The following is a 16,716-nucleotide window of genomic DNA, read 5'->3' on the forward strand; positions in this document are numbered from 1 at the left end:
AAGGAGTCATAATTATAACAGTTTGTTCTTCTTTGAACAAGAGGTGTGAAGAGAATATGAATGGAAAAGATTGAGCCACGATAGCTCACAATCCTTGCAATTTTCATTGATGCAAATCAAAGTCGGAACTTTGAACCACTTTTTTTAAATCTTGTACTTAAAACTGCTTCTTCTCAACGTTCCTGCATGACTTCTTCATAAGAAAGAGAGAGAAACGGGTGAATACTAAGGCCTTACGAGAAACTTACAATCCCGGCAGCATGCACCATGTAAACTTAGTGGAGCATCACATCAAGCAATAGGGATATATTACATATGATATTGATCTCATATGAAGGATATATTACAAGCATTTTCCTTTGAGCATGGTTTTCGGTTATTCAACGATCGGTCCACAAAAAATTCAGCTGGTACATTCATGCTTGGTATCAAACCCGTTGGGTACATAACACGCTAGCTCACAGTATTCAGTTCATAACATAACGTCCTTCCTGACTATTTGCAACGATATAAGAAGATCCCAGGTAAAATCACTTAGCAAATCGCAGCGTCCACTCAGAAGCAAGCTCATCATATTTAGCTTTATCTTCCAAGTACAAACGGGCAATGCTGGGGACAAGGGGATTATCTGCTCAGATGTGAATATCCATTCAATCAGTACAAAAAATACATCATGCTGCTCAGGGGTGCAAGCTAAGTTATTACTATGGTTGGGAATATTTTCTCTGTTCCTACATCATTTTGCATACAAGACATGGATCCAACCTGTTATCAAATTTTTTTATTTGCGTGGAATTATGACAAAATTTCCCTTAAAAATACTTACATAATTAAGATCGACGAAGTGATATACTACTTACATAATTAAGACCGACGAAGTGATATACTACTTACATAATTAAGACCGACGAAGTGATATACCGTAGGTAAAATTGGAGGAAAGATATTAGAACTTACAAGGATCAGGTCTTGTGAAGATGGATCGGATGGCTAGTAGCAACTTGGTTATTGTTAGAGCTGGACTCCAACTATCCTTTAACATTTCCAGGCTTAGATTGCCGTTAGAATCAACATTGCAATGATAAATTCGAGTTGTGAATACAACCTACAAAACTGATCCTTAAAGTAAAATAAATAATGAAATAAGAGAGTAATAAACAGCACTATTTGGAGATTTATAGGACGCAATACCTTTGGAGGTTTAAACGGATAGTCACTCGGAAACGTAATGTCAAGGAAATATATGCCACCGTGGTAAGGTGTTCCTAGGAACAAGAACACAGAAGTGTGTCAAAGCTCGCTATGGCCAAGGAGAGGTTAGATCACTCAATCTGCATAGTTATTAGCAGCTTACAGAACAAACATAAACCGAAAAGCTGGTCAAAATCATATCCAGTGGATAATTTATTCAACTCCATTCAAAACATAAACCATATCAGTAATGTAAAACTACCCAAAACCATAAAAGAGCAGAAAACGGCATTCTTACACGAAAAATGAAGAACTGATGGGTTCCCACAGCATTCAACTTTTACAAGACATAAAAATTACAAATTTGGTTCTAAGATAAAACCTATTGTCCGCAAATTTAAGTTTTTCTGACATCCATGCCAAAAGACATCCAAAAATAAACCTCAGTAATCGAGCAACAAAATCACAAACCAAGGGATGGAGCTATTAGGACGTGCTCAGTATCTTTGAGGGTAAAGACTACATATTCTACTACCCACAGGCCTACGATGTTATATCACCCACAGTTACAGATAAAAATCAGAATAAGCACCATAATCCAAAGGACATGATTTTATCACGCCAGAAATGCAAATGAAAACCCCTTTGCAGCAGACGAAATAAAACTCAATCAACTACAAACCCATAATCAGTATAATGAGTTGAAAAACGAATAAGCTTGCTTGACGCGCATGCCAGAAACCTAATACTGATAAAAAGACCTTGGCAGCAATCTTAAACAAAATCATGTTGCAGCCACACATCAGCTAAAGAGTTGAAAAACAAGAAAGATTGCTTAGGGAACTATATTTGCACTACGCAGCAAGCTAGTTCTGATGAAATACTCGAAAAAGGCAAAATCCATTTTCATGTTCTTCCCAAAAGTAAACCTAAAAATATAAAAATCGATCCGCCTTAAACCCAGAAATTCGAAACCAACCCATCATCCAGGAAAGTACCAAAATTCTTCACTTTTAAACCTTACACTTCACTCTGGTTATTAAAAATTAAAAAGCAAAGAAAAACCAAGCAAGAAAGCAAAGCAAACAAATATCTCACAAAAGACCATCAATTTTGAACCCAAAACCCCACACAGAAGCAAAATGCTAACAAATTAAAGCTTAATCCAGAAAGCAAAGTAAACACAATACACAAATCTCAAAAGAGAAAACTGAGCTGGGAAACCACAAATTCATCACCGAACCATCCATTTCAAATCAAAAACTCCACACTGGAGTCAACAAATTAAGCTTAACCCAGAAAAATAAAACAAACAAAATCCATGCGACAATTCATAAAACAGAAAGAAAAAAACAGAGAATATCGTTTTATTTAAGTGATTTGCAGGAGGGAAGTGAAAGAACCTGGGGGGCCAAAAACGGTGGCGATCCAGTGGTAGAGATTGTCGCCCTTGGGCCCAGCGCAGCAGTCGGGAGGTGGGTCGATGTTAAGCTCCACCATTTCTCTATGAATCCTCTTCCCTGAGGACGACACTGAGGTCGTCGACGCCCACCTCGACGATGATGCCAACGACGGTGCTGACGGTGTCGTCATCTTCGACGCGCCTGTCACTTCACTTTAGGTGAATTTAGAGGAAGAAAGATAAATGCTGCTTCGGTCAGAAGCTGCAGTGCAGAGGTTGGATGACGGAACGGCGCCGTTTTGGGTGAATTTAGAGGGAAAAGAGGAGGAAACAACAAAAAAAGAAGTAAGATAATTTATCAGAGCCAGGTTTCGATCCTGGGACCTGTGGGTTATGGGCCCACCACGCTTCCGCTGCGCCACTCTGATGTGTTGACAGATGGGGCCGAAAGAAAGTATAAATTGTTTCCATAACTCTAACATTGGTATTAAACTTGACAAACAGGTACATGTTCATGTCGTATTGTATCATACCGTTAAGATAACGGGACTTGTCGTGTCAAACATGTTATTTTAACAGTTTTAACAGGTGACCCAATAACGACCTGATTCGTAAACGGATCGTGCCGTTTCATGCTAGATTAACGAGTCATACAAGAAATTGTCATGCCTAATTTCTAAATTTGGCAAACGATATCTCATCGGATTCTTTTAAGGGGCGACTAAATGACGACATGACACATTACCAAGTTACTATAACCCGATAATGATCCGACTAGTTAACAAGTTGACTCGAAACTCATTATTTTCGTGTAGGATCAACTTGTTTACACCCATATTTGGTTGCGGAGTAAGATATTATGAGCTCTTTCTAAATGATCCGGACAACATTATTTTTTCCGATGATTTGGGGAGATACATAAATTAAGAAACATGTTAAATTCATGCACAGATAAAATTCGATACGATGAAAGTACATTGGAAGGTAGAATTACTTTTCCATTGACAAGGTACAAATTAAGTTCTAGTTAAGTTGGTCCGAAAAAATCAAGGTCTATCCACTACTTCATCAGAAATGCCCGCAAAGCGCAAAACGAACTACACAAAACTCCCCGGAATTTGCACAGGTGAAGGAGACGGTCTCAGAAGTTGGAAACACAAGCAAAATTGATGAAACAACGTACGGACATTCCACTGTGTCACCAAGCTTGTGCTGCCGTACGCTTCCCGAGTCTTCAATCATTTTGCTATCTCGAATTTGGTTCTATAACTACGCTATATGGTAAAAAACTGGACGGAACCTCAAGTCAAAGCAAAAACAGTACAAGAAATGCAGCCGGCATGAGATATTGAAGATTGGAAGCTTGTAGATTCGAACTCCAGCCTCCAACAGGGCTTGAAGGTGCAATTGCCGCTGGTGTAAGTCCCGTAAATGCACTTGAATTAGAACTGTCACAATAGGGCAAGTTTAGAGCCAAACTCATAATTTATTGTACAAGTTCTATAGTTATAAATCTGAAAAAGATGCTCACCTTCCGGAAAATTTACACGCGCCATAGCCTGTAAACGAATGCCGACCAAAACGAATATTAGGATGAAAAAGAGAGAATAAATGGAAGGAATATGCTTAACTTGAGAGGTAGTAGAATGGGCAAAGTAGCCATAAAAAGAAACAAAATACTTCAAAGGTTGACAAGCAGACATCAATAGTCAATATTACAATCAGAAACATGTAGCCATTTTTCATGCAACAGTAGCGCCGATTTAAAAACCACACCTTAAAAACTAGTTAAAGCTACATTTACTAGAAGCTTACTTTTCTCGGAAAGGTTATGCAACCAACTAAACTATTGTTTTGTTTAACCGGAAAACCAATATAAGAAGCACGAGGTTCTTTGCAACAAAACAAGAAACAAAAAATCCTCCTAATGATTGTCGACATTGTAATTAGGGCTGTTTCCAGCTGATATAACACCGCAGATTAATGAAAGGCAATTGAAAACTTGTCTTCAAAACTATCATAAAAATAGTGCTTCCTGAATCCAAACATACTCAAATATCAAGGGATAACAAGATGTGACAGAAACTTACTTGGATCAACAGTAGTTGTCATGGCAGTGCCATCAAAGTCACATGTTCCGCCAGCACTTTGCATCTTTTGGTAATAGTCATTAAAAGCATATGAAGCATGATTTACAATAGTATCGGGGAGATAACACCGCTGCCCTTTTTGAATGGGAGTGCAGTTAGCCCCGCCTTGCCCACAAGCCCAGTTTAAGCCATCCTGCAACTTATCTGGATCTGCATCAGCTTTTGCCACACAGAAAACCCCTGAAGAATTCCCAGTAATTTGATTGGAATCATTCAAACTTAAAGGATATACAGCAGACCCATTCGTATAGAACACACCCCAGTTTTTCTCTGACACTGGCCCTGGCCTCTGATCTTCGTTGAACAACTCGTAAATGTACGTGTTGATGGGCAACTTTGGCTGGCTGGGTGGACCCGAACCATTTAACACTCGTCGAATCAAATTATTAGTGTAGGTCTGAGCATTTCCCGTGTTGGCATCAGGCTCTTTGGATCCGCCAAACCATGGCCAGCCAGTCTCGGTGACAACAACAGAGATCCCAGAGAAATTGAAATCCTCTATAGAATAATAGGTGGCGTCCACCATAGCATCAAACATGCTATTATAGTGGAAAAGAGTGTTCGGGTCAACAATCTGCTTGACAGGGGGAAGGGGTCGGAAAAGAGCATAATCAAGCGGAAAAATTCCGTCCCCACTGGTGTAACCATAATAAGGATAGGCATTTAGCATATAATAGGAATTAGTGTTTTTAATAAACTGAAGGATTCGGTAAATGATAGGTCCCCATGAGTAATTAAATGTGGCAGTGGACGGGGGGAAAGGCTTTGGGATTATATCCATGGATTGTGGAGTCGAAACTTTGATCTGAAAATTTAGGTTTGATGCAACTAAGGCTTTATGAAGGTAATTCATAGCAGAAACCAAAACTGGCGCGGCATTAGGGATTGTGGTAATGACCTCACTGCCAACAGCAATGGCAGGTAATATTGGTTGAAGGCAAATAAGCTGCCACATTTTTGTTAATCCAGGCAGCTGCTACTGATGCAGACTCTCCAATCCCTAGGACTTCCTCATTTGTAACACCTACCATTACTTCAATTCCTACTGTTTGAAAGGGCTTTCAGCATGTGAGCATCAGCATTGTAGAGGCGCACATGTGTAATTTGATGGGCTTTAAGGAGTGCAACCGTATCTGTCTCAGATGGAAGGTCCGAAACATCGGTCCCAATGTTTATCCCTATGAATGAACCTATAAATTTGAAATTGTGATTTCAGTAACTTGTTAGAATGGTAACAGTACAACAACGAACATAGGCATCTCAAAATTCCAAATTGTGCGCTTCAGTTAAAGTAAAACATTAAAGTATAAAAAATCCTGAAAATATATAGAGAATCTAGATATCAAGTGAACATACTCCAAAAGTTCCCCCAAGACCACATATACCTACAACGGCAAAGCCTCAAGAACAAGGCGGGGCTGGCAACATATTGCCATATCGGATAAGGTAAAGGGAAAACGATATTTTTTGCAAGTACAAGTGAAATACTTAAAACTATGTAGATGTATGCTTTCCAATTATAACGAGGGGCCATAAATTTGTTTCTTATTATACTCACTTATCAGCTATCATAAGCCGAGATAAGGATGTAGTATAGAAAGCAAATCAACAGTGTTGATACGGAGCTTAAAAGTAGTAACATAAACATGATGCAGGCAATGGAATATTGAAGAAATTGGTAAAACCAAGACCTCACGACAAGGATTTCAGGCAGAGTGGAGCTCGAAGTCATACTATCAAAAATAGAAAAACGGAATCAACAGAAAACAGAACAAGGTTACAATGTTACCTAGTACATTGGTGAACATGCCAACTAGGAGGAAAATCATGCCTCCAATCCATTTTCCACGCATCATTTGTACCAACCACACTTCAATTGGACCTCCAATGCCCTGCAGTTAGCTCGTAACTCCTAAACTGAAAGAAACGAACCGTACACAAAATGCGATGAGATCGTGATTAACAAAACCAAAGTTCAGCAACAGCTTTGAGTATTATCAATGGCATTCGTAATATAATGTGCACTGCCAAATAATATACAACATGAAAAGGGGATGCAAATGTGAATAACAAAAAGAGTACGAGAGATCGCATACGTAAACACAACTCGCAACCACACAGGCTCATCGCAAGTGAATTTAATTATCAAGAACCAAACATTCCGATTTAGACATGATATACTCTTATTCTCAACAGCTGACAGACAAACAAAAGCAACAATTCTTCGTTTCCTCCAACAATTTCTTTCACTTCCCCCACTTATCATTTTCGATACGAAATCTGAACTAAAACTTGTGATCTCAAGCTCCCAGCTTGAGCAAACTAAGTAGTACATAAAATTGCGCAAGCTTCGATTTTTCGCACGAACCCGGCACAGGAAAACGCATAGCCAGAGAACCCAGATGTAGAAAACCAGAAAAAAAAAAAAAAAAGCCAGTGCAGAAGCAAATCGACCACAAACAACACAACCAAGAACAACCCAGAAGCTGAAAATTAGAGATAAATTACCAGAAAAGCAGTACGCGATTCCACCTGCCCAACTGAAAACAGACGCAAAGTTTACTTCCAACGATTCAAACAAAAAACCCAGATAAGAAACAGTAAAGCACATAAGAAACTGAAGTGCCTAGAACCAAGCAAGAATCCAAGAAAGGTTCTTCATTTGTTTAAAGCTCAAAAAAAGTAACTTGCTCACATGTGGAAGCCAGATGAGCACTTCACAAACAATAAAACCTTTACTACAATTTACATCCCAGGAAAATAAAAAAGAAGAAATTTCTGACAAAAGTTGCCCCCACCATCCAATCATTTTAATATTATTCAGTAACAAATAAAATATATATATATATATAATATAAAAAAAATAATGGGAAGAGGAAGGTTGTAGATAGAACCTGTAAATGCAAAGTGGAGGAGCTACTGAGACTGAGAGTGTGAACCCAACTGAAGCCAGGTATTCGAAACTCCGCTTGCTTTGTTTCTTCATTGCTTGTCATTTTCTGCCTTGTCTTTCTTTTCTATTTTTATTTTATTTTTTTCACACAAGAATTTCATTGACCGGAGTCATTGGGATTATCGCTACTTTTCCTTGTTAATTTATTTAATTATGTCGGTGATTTTATTAGGTTTCCCTCCAAAAGCCAATTTTCTCAGGTTGAAAGAAAGAAAAAGGTGATGTAAAGTCATGGGATAAGCCGCGTGAAGACGAACGGTTTTGTACTTCTTAACTCTTAAATCGGATTTAACGCCTTTTATCACAATGGTAAAAGATGTTGAGTTATTGTATGATAAGTTCAAATTTCGTTGATAACTAATTTAATATCTATTCGAGAGGAAAAAAAAATCTTAAATCGAACTTATAGTGTCATTAACGCTACAATTATGATTGGGAGGCGTCAATTCGACTCTTAAGGTCAATAACTAATTATGGATAATTCAGTTGTGTAACCCAACTTAAATTATCGATTGGCGAAAAAACAAAAAGAATACGATTTTAGAAAAACAGTTGAAAATACACTCGCATCGGATAAGGAAAGACTGGCAAAAATATTACGCCAAGCCCGGATGGGAAAAGAGAAGACTCCTTAACTATCCCGGTTGTGCGTCTCTCCCTCCCAAGCAAAGCAAGTATTGCCGGTTCTGCGGAGAGATGCACGGGAGATGGGCTCTCATTAGAGACGAAGACTCAGCAACACCAAGTTAATGGAACAAAATCGCAAGAGATGATAAGAAAGTTTAGAAATTCTGTCATAATACATGCCATTCAAACAAAAGCATAAACCTACATATCTTAATCCGAAAAACGACCAAAGTCTCCTCATCAAACGGTAGCATCAACATCGGACTGACCAAAATACTAAACGAATCCAACAGATGGTGTAACAAGTCACTTTCCGCTAGCTTAAGAGAGCAATTATCTTTCTAGGTTTCATGGACTAGGAGATCTGTCTCCATTTGGTTCCCTTGGGTAATCTTCATTGATAGGGCTTCGGCTTCTTCTTATGCTCCGCCTTGGACTATGGCTTCTGCTTCTGCTCTGGCTTGGACCCCTAACTGGGCTCTGACTACGGCTCCTTGAGCCCTCATATGGTGGAGGAGATCGAGAAAACGACTTCTCTCTGCTGTACCTTCTCTCTTGAGGTGAGACAGATCTAGAAAGCAGAAGCAGGAAGCACACATTAGAACAAATAGCAGGAAGCACTAGACAGAAGCATCTAAGTTCATACACATAATGTGGAAGGGACTCGCATACAACAGGTCTATCATATAAAAATGTAAAAGTAGCATTTTTTTAGCAAGAATATGGAGGAAATACATGAGCAATCAATACCGGTAGGAATAATTCCATCAGAAACCCAAAACCCAAAATATATATTTATCCCCATATTCTAATGCATAAAAACTTATTTGGACTCTGGGAATGATAAACAGCAGATTGCATACATTAGTAATTAGGTTCCATAACCAAAACCAACAAGAAATGGCTTTACCGGAAAGAGGACACAGCAGAGAAGAAACAGAACTATTACCTGGAATAATCCCTTCGTTTTGGAGGAGAATAATAATCACGGCTGTGAGACCGAGATCTTGCACGGCGTGGAGGTGGAGAGCGTGAATAGCGAGGAGGAGACCGTCTTTGATCACGATATCGACTAGTAGTCCGGGAGCTAAGAGAAAAGATTTAAAAAGTAGAAAGTATCATACCAGTTTCTCAATTACACATTATTAATTATCATCTCAACTCAATTCACCTTGCACAATGTGTGAAGGCAAACTAGATAGCAGACCCGTTAAATTACTAGAATGACTAATTCATATATATACACATAATACGTATATTCTAATGCAAGAACTCAACCATTTAAATATGGGCATTTTTTACACTTCCTAAATTGATATACACAGATTGGCAATCCTTTGGTTTTTTCTTGTTGAATGACTTAGTATATGTTAAAATACATCAACTAGGAATATACAAGTGATTTCTTTGTTCTTTTAAACAAGTTCACAACCACATGAAATAGACATCCAGAAGATATATTATTCGAATTAAGCATCAACTTCACAAGCGATACGAAAAAAAGCAAGAGGCAGCTTTTTACCTTGGACGCTCCCTATGCCTCATATCAGATGGCTTCTTCCTGTTCTCCTCTGCAAATACAACAGTTATCTCCCGACCAAGAAGAAGCTGACCATCCATTTGATATTTAGCCTCTTCAGCATCGGAAGGGTCAACAAACTGGACAAAACCAAAACCACGAGGCTCCCTGCGAAAATAGATGGAAAGAGAAGAAAAACAATAGTCACAAAGGAGCTACACTGAAAAGCAAAATTATGCAAATACTTAACAGACCCAAAATCTTTCCTAATAAATTTGTCGAAATAACCACCAAAAAATATGGATGGTCACTATAAAGAAGCAAGCACTTGGCTGCTGACCTTGCAAGAGTCAGTTTTAAGATGACTTGAAATTCTTCAAGACTTGGAACATCTTCACAATGTACTCAAATCCAACTTCCTTCAAATCTTCACTACCACTAACATCATCTTCAAACTCTAATTACTTGATTCTTGTCTTCAAAACTTTAATTTCACTGTTAAACCTCACAAACTTTAATTAACACACCCAACCAATCGTAACAATAAGAAAAGATCACGTAAAATAAGCCCCCTTCTTAAGGACAGTATCTAGAAAAAGCAGAGCAGGTCTCCAAGGTATTCCAATATTAAAATGATTCCTTAGTAAATAATTAAAATAGCATTGAACATATTGCCATGAATAGTTGTTTTTGAAAGCTCTGCTTTTTTTTTTCTTTTTTTTTTTTTTTTTTTTTTGGTAAAGAAAAGTTTAGGGGAAGATTGGTTACTCTCACCACCAGCACCAAGGCATACCCACAACCTCGAGCCTGAAGGACTTACGTGTGACACCTAACTGCCAGCTGCCATCAGTATGGATTTACGTAGGACTTTACAAAGCGCACAACCTTACCAACTGAGCCAACCCTCATTGGCTTAAAAGCTCTGGTTTTCATTAAAATAAAATGTGGGCACAGAAGCACGCTAAAACACATCGTAGCAATTACATAACAAGAGAAGTTCAACCATAGAGATTCCATCTACAAGAAAGCTTATATCTAAAACTTAATTTAAATTTGCTACACCAGTGTTGCAAAAGCTTGCAAAATCATGCCATAGTTTCAGAAATCACGGAAAATAAGCAAGCAGAAAACTATAAAATTTCTACTCATAAGGTAAAATATACGTACACAAAATGAATACTTAAACATATAAAGAAAAACAAAATTATTATTTCATCAAGATATTCAACTAACGTTACTCTAATATGCTCACCCAGTATAGTAATCCTTTGGCAGGTAGATGTCCTTAAGCACGCCAAACTGCCCAAATGGCCTGCGGAGATCTTCTGGCCTGTGATAAAACACATGAAAAACAACAGCTCATTAATTCATAAATTCAAAATACCATGCCTTCTTGTACTTTCCCCCTTAAAACAGCCATCACACTCCCTTACACAAAATTTGCAATGCAAATCGAATGTTTCAAATAAAAAAGAGATTCCATGTGTGTTAACCACAACAAACCTGCAATCATGGCGAAGGTTGCGAACTAGAAGGCTTGTAGGAAGATCTCTACTGCTACCACGACCACCGCTATAGCGACCCCTGGGGCTAGGACTTCGTTGTCCCCTCCTACCATATCCTCCCCTCGGTGGTGGTGATGGACTGTAACTCCTTCCCCTCATTATAGAACTGTCAGCAGCCTCCTGACCAATTTCAAAAATTCATTAGAAACTTCAAAAGCAGAATATTACAACATCACAAAAACTATCTATAAGTACCCACTTAATCCAACAATCAAGAACCAAAATTTCAAGCAAAAACATTCGAGCCCGGGTCAACTTCTTCGCAATAAAGCAAAATTACTACGTAAAAACAAGAACAACAAATCCATGGAAAAAAAGCCCCCAAATTTATTTTGTTTTTACAACAACCTTTTACATGGATCTTTTTTTTTCAAACACTAGAATCATAAGTGAAATTGGCTACATTAATCAGGAATTATAACCATACATTTGGGAGAAAATTACCAATTTGAAAAAATTCCTTGCGAATACATAAACCCTAACAAGCATAAACTCCCGAGCTCCGAACTCTAACCCTAACAATGTGCAAACATATTGAGAGAGAGAGAGAGAGAGAGAGAGTGAGACCTGAAGGCGGAGAATCGGAGAGGATGGGTTGAGGTTGAGGAACTGGAAGTCGACGGCGGTGGCTTGCTTTTGTTTTGGCTCTGTAAACGCCCAGACACAGCGTCGATAGAGAGATGAATATCCGTAGGAGTTTATATAAAGTGTCCTTTGTTTAGGGTTACCCGTTTTCTTATGACCCAATTTCATTTTTCTCTTTTCCTTTTTCTTTTTTTAAAGGGAAGCTAGCCACAGATATCTACTATTTTCGAAAGCCAAAAAGATTATTGTGGCATTCCAACCTTCCTGTCACAAGTCTAACTTCTTAATTAACAGCAGATTTTGAATTCAAAATCTTTAATTTTTAGTTTTAAATATGACTCGTAATTCATATTTTACAACTGAATCACTAACTCTATTACCTTGTTTCCGAAAATACCCTTCTCAAATGCTTTGTTTGATTGTCCTCTCTCTTTCTCATCCTTATTGGTCACACGAACAGAGCAGTCCAATTTCTCTCCTTCTGACATTTATCTTCTCTCAGGTAATCTCTCCGGCACCGAATTTAGTTTACAATTAGGACCGAAATTCTGAATTCATTGTACATTTGCTTCGCATCTAGGGTTTATTCTCCCTTTTTGCGCTCGTATTCAGGCTGATATGGTGCCGTTTTGTCGCAGTGATGGAGGAGCAGTTCGTGCTCAGAGTCCCACCTTCTGTTGCAGAGCGACTGGACCGCCTTCTGGGCGAAAACGCTTCTACCGACGACAAGTCGTTGGATTTGTCATTCGGAGGTCAGAAAGAAACCTCCTTTTGCTGGATTGAATTGCGTTTTAAGTATTTATTAATTGTAAATTAATCTGTTGTATTGAAAGCGTTTTGCTAATGAGGACCAATTGGGAACGTAATTATCAGTGTTTAAGGATTAATATGTTTGTTATTAAGTAGCTTCATTTGTGATGGTTGGAATTTGCTGATATTGCTTATGCATGGGAGTGATTGGTTCGAACTTGGATTGTCTTTTTTCTTTTTCTTTTTTTTTGTTTTGTTTTTGGGGAGGTGGGGAGGGGCGCCCGGGGGCGGGGGAAGAAATAATGGCCTGTTATGGGACTGCTTTTGTGAGAAGCACTTTTGCTCACAAACGCTTATATTATAAACACGTCAAGATTTTTATTGGAATTCCGAGTGCTTGGAGAAGCACTTGCTTCCCCAGAAAGTGGTTCTACAACGCGCAAGCACTTCTAAGTTAGGAAGTGCTACTATAGGGGGCTGTATTGGCGAGATCCAACGGTGAACAGCTGCCCAAAAGAAAAACCGCCTGGAAGTGCTCTTTTGGGAGCTGTCCCGGTCAGGCCCTAGTTTAGGCAGAAAGCATACTTTGTCGGTTTGAAGCTTCTTTTGTTATGTTGCAGTTGTGATGGTGGCAATGGCTGTGTGATATTGATGTTATGCATTGTCTTGTGGTATATGATTCTTGGTTGTGATTTGTGTGATGCCTGGTTGTGTTAACCTTTTCCTTAAACTCGTGAACTTTTAGTATAATGCAGATGCATGACAGGTATCGTGCACCTTTTGGGTTTAGTGTCGAGCAGATATGTGAGATTTGTTCAAAGGTTTTCGCAGATATAGTACTTTGGCATGTGTGGAAAATCATATTCCACATTCAGGACTGCCCATATTTAATTTTAATGTTTTGCCTACTTATGCCTGTAGCTCCTTTTTTTAAAATCAATTTCTCGATCAACTCTCATTTCTAGTATGCTTTATGGACATGCCACAACTAGCCAACTAGTGATGGACAAGTAACAACTGATGAATTTCTAGCATTGTCGTTTAATACTATGTTTTTTCCCTGTTTTACCAAATGTTTCACTTGTAAACTTGAAATATCATGCAGAGGATGGCAGGACTGGCACATTTGTCATTGGCAATGACCATTTCCCTGCATCACTGTTTGATCTTCCTTGTGTTGTGGAGTCGTTCAAAACATATGATGATAGTGTGTTAATTAAGACAGCAGATATTGGTCAGGTGTGTCTCGTATATCAATATTGAAGCAGTTAAATAGATCAGTGCTTAATTTCGAAGGGATTTATTCGAACATTTGTGGTTTTAACAGATGATTATGGTTAGAGACCCGAATGACCCAGCTCCAGAAACAGTGGAGTACAGGCATGGCCTCACCCCTCCGACAAGGGATGCTCGAAAGCGAAGATTTCGCAGGGAACCTGATCTAAATGTATCATTAGCCTCTTTACTTGGATTTTTTTTTTTCAGCTTTATCTTATTGCGATATTCTTTCATATCTGGATGCTTTTACAGATTGCAATTTTCTTGCATTTTACAGCCTGAGCTTGTCCGGCGTGTTGAGGAAGATCTACTGAATATTAGTACAAGCGGACCAGCTGATAATATTGATATCCTCACATATTATGTTTCATTACTTTCTTGTTATCATTTTGTGCAAAAGGCAATATGAATTCTTCTGTTAAGTGAGAAATAGGATCCCCGCTACTATTGGTTCTAGTCTCAAGCCTAATTGAATGCCATTTTCTGATGTTTGAGGCTACTTAAATTACTGACATGCGTTTTACTGCTCTGTTGGACATGTTTCCTTTTTTTTGACGATATTTCTTTTAAAGTTCTCATGTTTCTTAGGTTACAAATTTGATATTGTTATGTTAAACCACGTGACACGTTTGGATTATCAATGGAGAAATTTACTTTCCAATTGAATGATGAATTCGAGCTTGTTGCCTTGTTGTGACACACTAGATTAGTAGATTTGTATTAGATGTGCAGAGTCTGAATGGTCTGTTTTGCTTATCCTTAATTAAGTAGGCTCACATGTTGAAGCAGCTGAGCAAGAAAAGGATGGAGACGGAAATGCTCGTAATGCAAGTAAAAAGACTGTTGAAGAACCTATGTCACAACCTGATGTTCCAGAGGCAGCTACAAATGCTGGGGATCCCGATAGAAGTGACTCTGATGAATCCGACGATTCAATTTGACCCAACTCCTCCTGCGGATATGCTTTTCCCTTTAAGTCTGCTTGATGCGGTTGCTGAAAACATACCCGAGTTTGCAGGGATGTTTATCATAGTGGTTTTGTCACTTGGAAAATCTTAAAGAAGAAATACTTGTCCTCAACTTTGTATTTAACAAGTCTGTTAATAGATTTTGCGCCTTATTTGAATACTATCGATACTCGTACTCTAAACTACACTGAGGGAATAGGGAGACTCGATCTAGTAACCATCAAGATAATCCGCCACTTTCTGTTTTTGTTTTTATTACACACAAACTTTATAAGTTTTGGTAGATTCACTCTTAAGAAATTAATTATAAGAAGAAGAAAAAAAAGGAAAAGAAATGAAACAAAAACAGGAGAAACATCTGTGTTCCAGCTGCATTTTAGGGCTGGCCATTTGGGCTGCCTTGTGCTGTTCATGTTGGGATGCATTGACAAATTTAAAAGGGTTCATTGGCCGGCCCCAAGCAATAATTTCTCATGGATTTGAACATTTGTTTATGCAAGAAGGTGTGTGGATTTACTTCTCACATACTCTTTGTTAATTTCTGTCCATTGATCTTTTTCAATTCATCATATCCGACGGCTTAAAATTAGAAGGGTGTGTAAGAAGTAAAAAATGATGTGTGGATATCACACCCCTATGCAAATAGTAATTACATCTGCACATTCAAAGCCCTAATTCATGTCACCAAACAAAAGTAGAAAACTTTGCGCATTACATGTATTAATGACTCAGTAACCGTAAGAAACAGTATTCTGGGAAAACTGAACAAATTTTATAAAAAAATAATTCCCATGCATGAGCCATGAGGAGGGACTGCAGAGCCAGCTTATACTCTGAGCAACTTGCCAGAAAATCATCCAGCTTGTCTTGAAGACTTGAACATGGTTATCATTATTTCTATGTGATCCATATGCAGGCTCCTAGTTATTAGCTACTTAAACAAAAATAATTTACTTTCTTTTGCAACGGCAGATCTGATTTTCCGTAGGTACTTCAACATGAAACCTCGAATTCCCTTGCAGAAACAGATCAGCGGTCATTAATTCCTAAAGACCTTTTTCTTGACATATCTCAATCACGTGAGAGTGTATAAGCCTAAAGCTAGTAAGAAAGTATATATATAATTAATCTAGAGCGCCACCGCATAACACAAATCATTCGGTTAAGATCGTGATAGATGTATGTTCCTGCTGCCATGCATGCACGTAAGTGTTGAAGACTGCAAAAAATCTCAAGTCGGGAAACTGTGACGAAGTGAATTACAATATATCTACAACGAATATATATAGTTTTACTCCTAATTACATTGATTTCTGATATGATCGAACCATGCTTATTGTGCTAACACATAGGTAGATGTGCAAGTTGTAGACAATGTCGTCGTGATTAATCTGTGTTTTTTAATTTTTGACACAAACATTAATGCAGATAATTATATAAGGGTTTTTATCTCAAATGGTCTGTGAAATTGACCTAACTCCTCATTTTGATCCCTCAATTTCAAAATCAATCAATATCATCCCTGGAATTGACTATCACACCTTATTTAAGTTTTTTTTATTGTTTTAAATCACTTTTGATTGTGGTTTTAAATTATTTTTCAACATGTCAACATTTGATTGAACTTGTAGACTCTAAACGTGTGTCATGTCAGCACACTAACGAAATAACTAATAAATCTTAACGGAATCTCCAAATTGAGGTGCAATAGTCAATTTTAGAGACGAT

The 16,716-nt window shown here is 38.1% G+C and overlaps 4 protein-coding genes and 1 non-coding gene across 7 annotated transcripts; 1 reads left to right on the forward strand and 4 right to left on the reverse strand.

Moving 5' to 3' along the window:
* Positions 1-291: 291 nt before the first annotated feature.
* On the reverse strand, positions 292-2,902 carry LOC103964458 (constitutive photomorphogenesis protein 10). 2 transcript variants are annotated; one of them, XM_048568893.1, is made up of 4 exons: positions 2,595-2,902; positions 1,192-1,265; positions 958-1,033; positions 292-628 (listed from the first exon to the last, which is right to left on the reverse strand). In XM_048568893.1, the coding sequence occupies exons 1-4, from the start codon at positions 2,782-2,784 to the stop codon at positions 531-533; spliced, it is 438 nt and encodes a 145-aa protein (XP_048424850.1). In that variant the 5' UTR covers positions 2,785-2,902; the 3' UTR covers positions 292-530. The 2 variants fall into 2 exon arrangements, with proteins under 2 accessions (XP_048424850.1, XP_009375670.1); XM_009377395.3 differs by having other exon boundaries at positions 958-1,105; positions 2,595-2,892.
* Positions 2,903-2,949: 47 nt separating this feature from the next.
* TRNAM-CAU lies at positions 2,950-3,021 on the reverse strand. The gene has a single exon. It is a non-coding gene; the product is annotated as a tRNA-Met (tRNA).
* A 539-nt stretch (positions 3,022-3,560) lies between these two features.
* On the reverse strand, positions 3,561-7,768 carry LOC103964441 (glucan endo-1,3-beta-glucosidase 4-like). Its single transcript, XM_018651701.2, is given in 7 exon segments — positions 3,561-4,041; positions 4,125-4,152; positions 4,684-5,662; positions 5,664-5,786; positions 5,788-5,933; positions 6,533-6,660; positions 7,638-7,768. Coding segments are annotated over 6 exon segments (1,485 nt in total). The 5' UTR covers positions 6,600-6,660; positions 7,638-7,768; the 3' UTR covers positions 3,561-3,899.
* Positions 7,769-8,446: 678 nt separating this feature from the next.
* On the reverse strand, positions 8,447-12,175 carry LOC103964431 (serine/arginine-rich SC35-like splicing factor SCL30A). The gene is made up of 6 exons (XM_009377368.3): positions 11,975-12,175; positions 11,346-11,527; positions 11,095-11,172; positions 9,846-10,010; positions 9,273-9,410; positions 8,447-8,894 (listed from the first exon to the last, which is right to left on the reverse strand). Exons 1-6 carry the CDS (start codon positions 12,158-12,160, stop codon positions 8,672-8,674), a joined length of 972 nt encoding a protein of 323 aa, XP_009375643.2. The 5' UTR covers positions 12,161-12,175; the 3' UTR covers positions 8,447-8,671.
* Positions 12,176-12,334: 159 nt separating this feature from the next.
* On the forward strand, positions 12,335-15,149 carry LOC103964509 (transcription initiation factor TFIID subunit 7). Of its 2 annotated transcripts, none has more exons than XM_009377445.2 (6): positions 12,335-12,494; positions 12,631-12,744; positions 13,848-13,981; positions 14,070-14,189; positions 14,298-14,367; positions 14,798-15,149. In XM_009377445.2, the coding sequence occupies exons 2-6, from the start codon at positions 12,633-12,635 to the stop codon at positions 14,959-14,961; spliced, it is 600 nt and encodes a 199-aa protein (XP_009375720.2). In that variant the 5' UTR covers positions 12,335-12,494; positions 12,631-12,632; the 3' UTR covers positions 14,962-15,149. The 2 variants fall into 2 exon arrangements, with proteins under 2 accessions (XP_009375720.2, XP_048424871.1); XM_048568914.1 differs by having other exon boundaries at positions 12,375-12,494; positions 12,605-12,744.
* The last annotated feature ends 1,567 nt before the right edge of the window (positions 15,150-16,716 follow it).

The sequence above is a fragment of a genome, unplaced genomic scaffold (assembly GCF_019419815.1).
Source record: "Pyrus x bretschneideri cultivar Hongxiangsu unplaced genomic scaffold, Pyrus_bretschneideri_v1 Contig5, whole genome shotgun sequence".
Classification (NCBI taxonomy): Eukaryota; Viridiplantae; Streptophyta; class Magnoliopsida; order Rosales; family Rosaceae; genus Pyrus; species Pyrus x bretschneideri.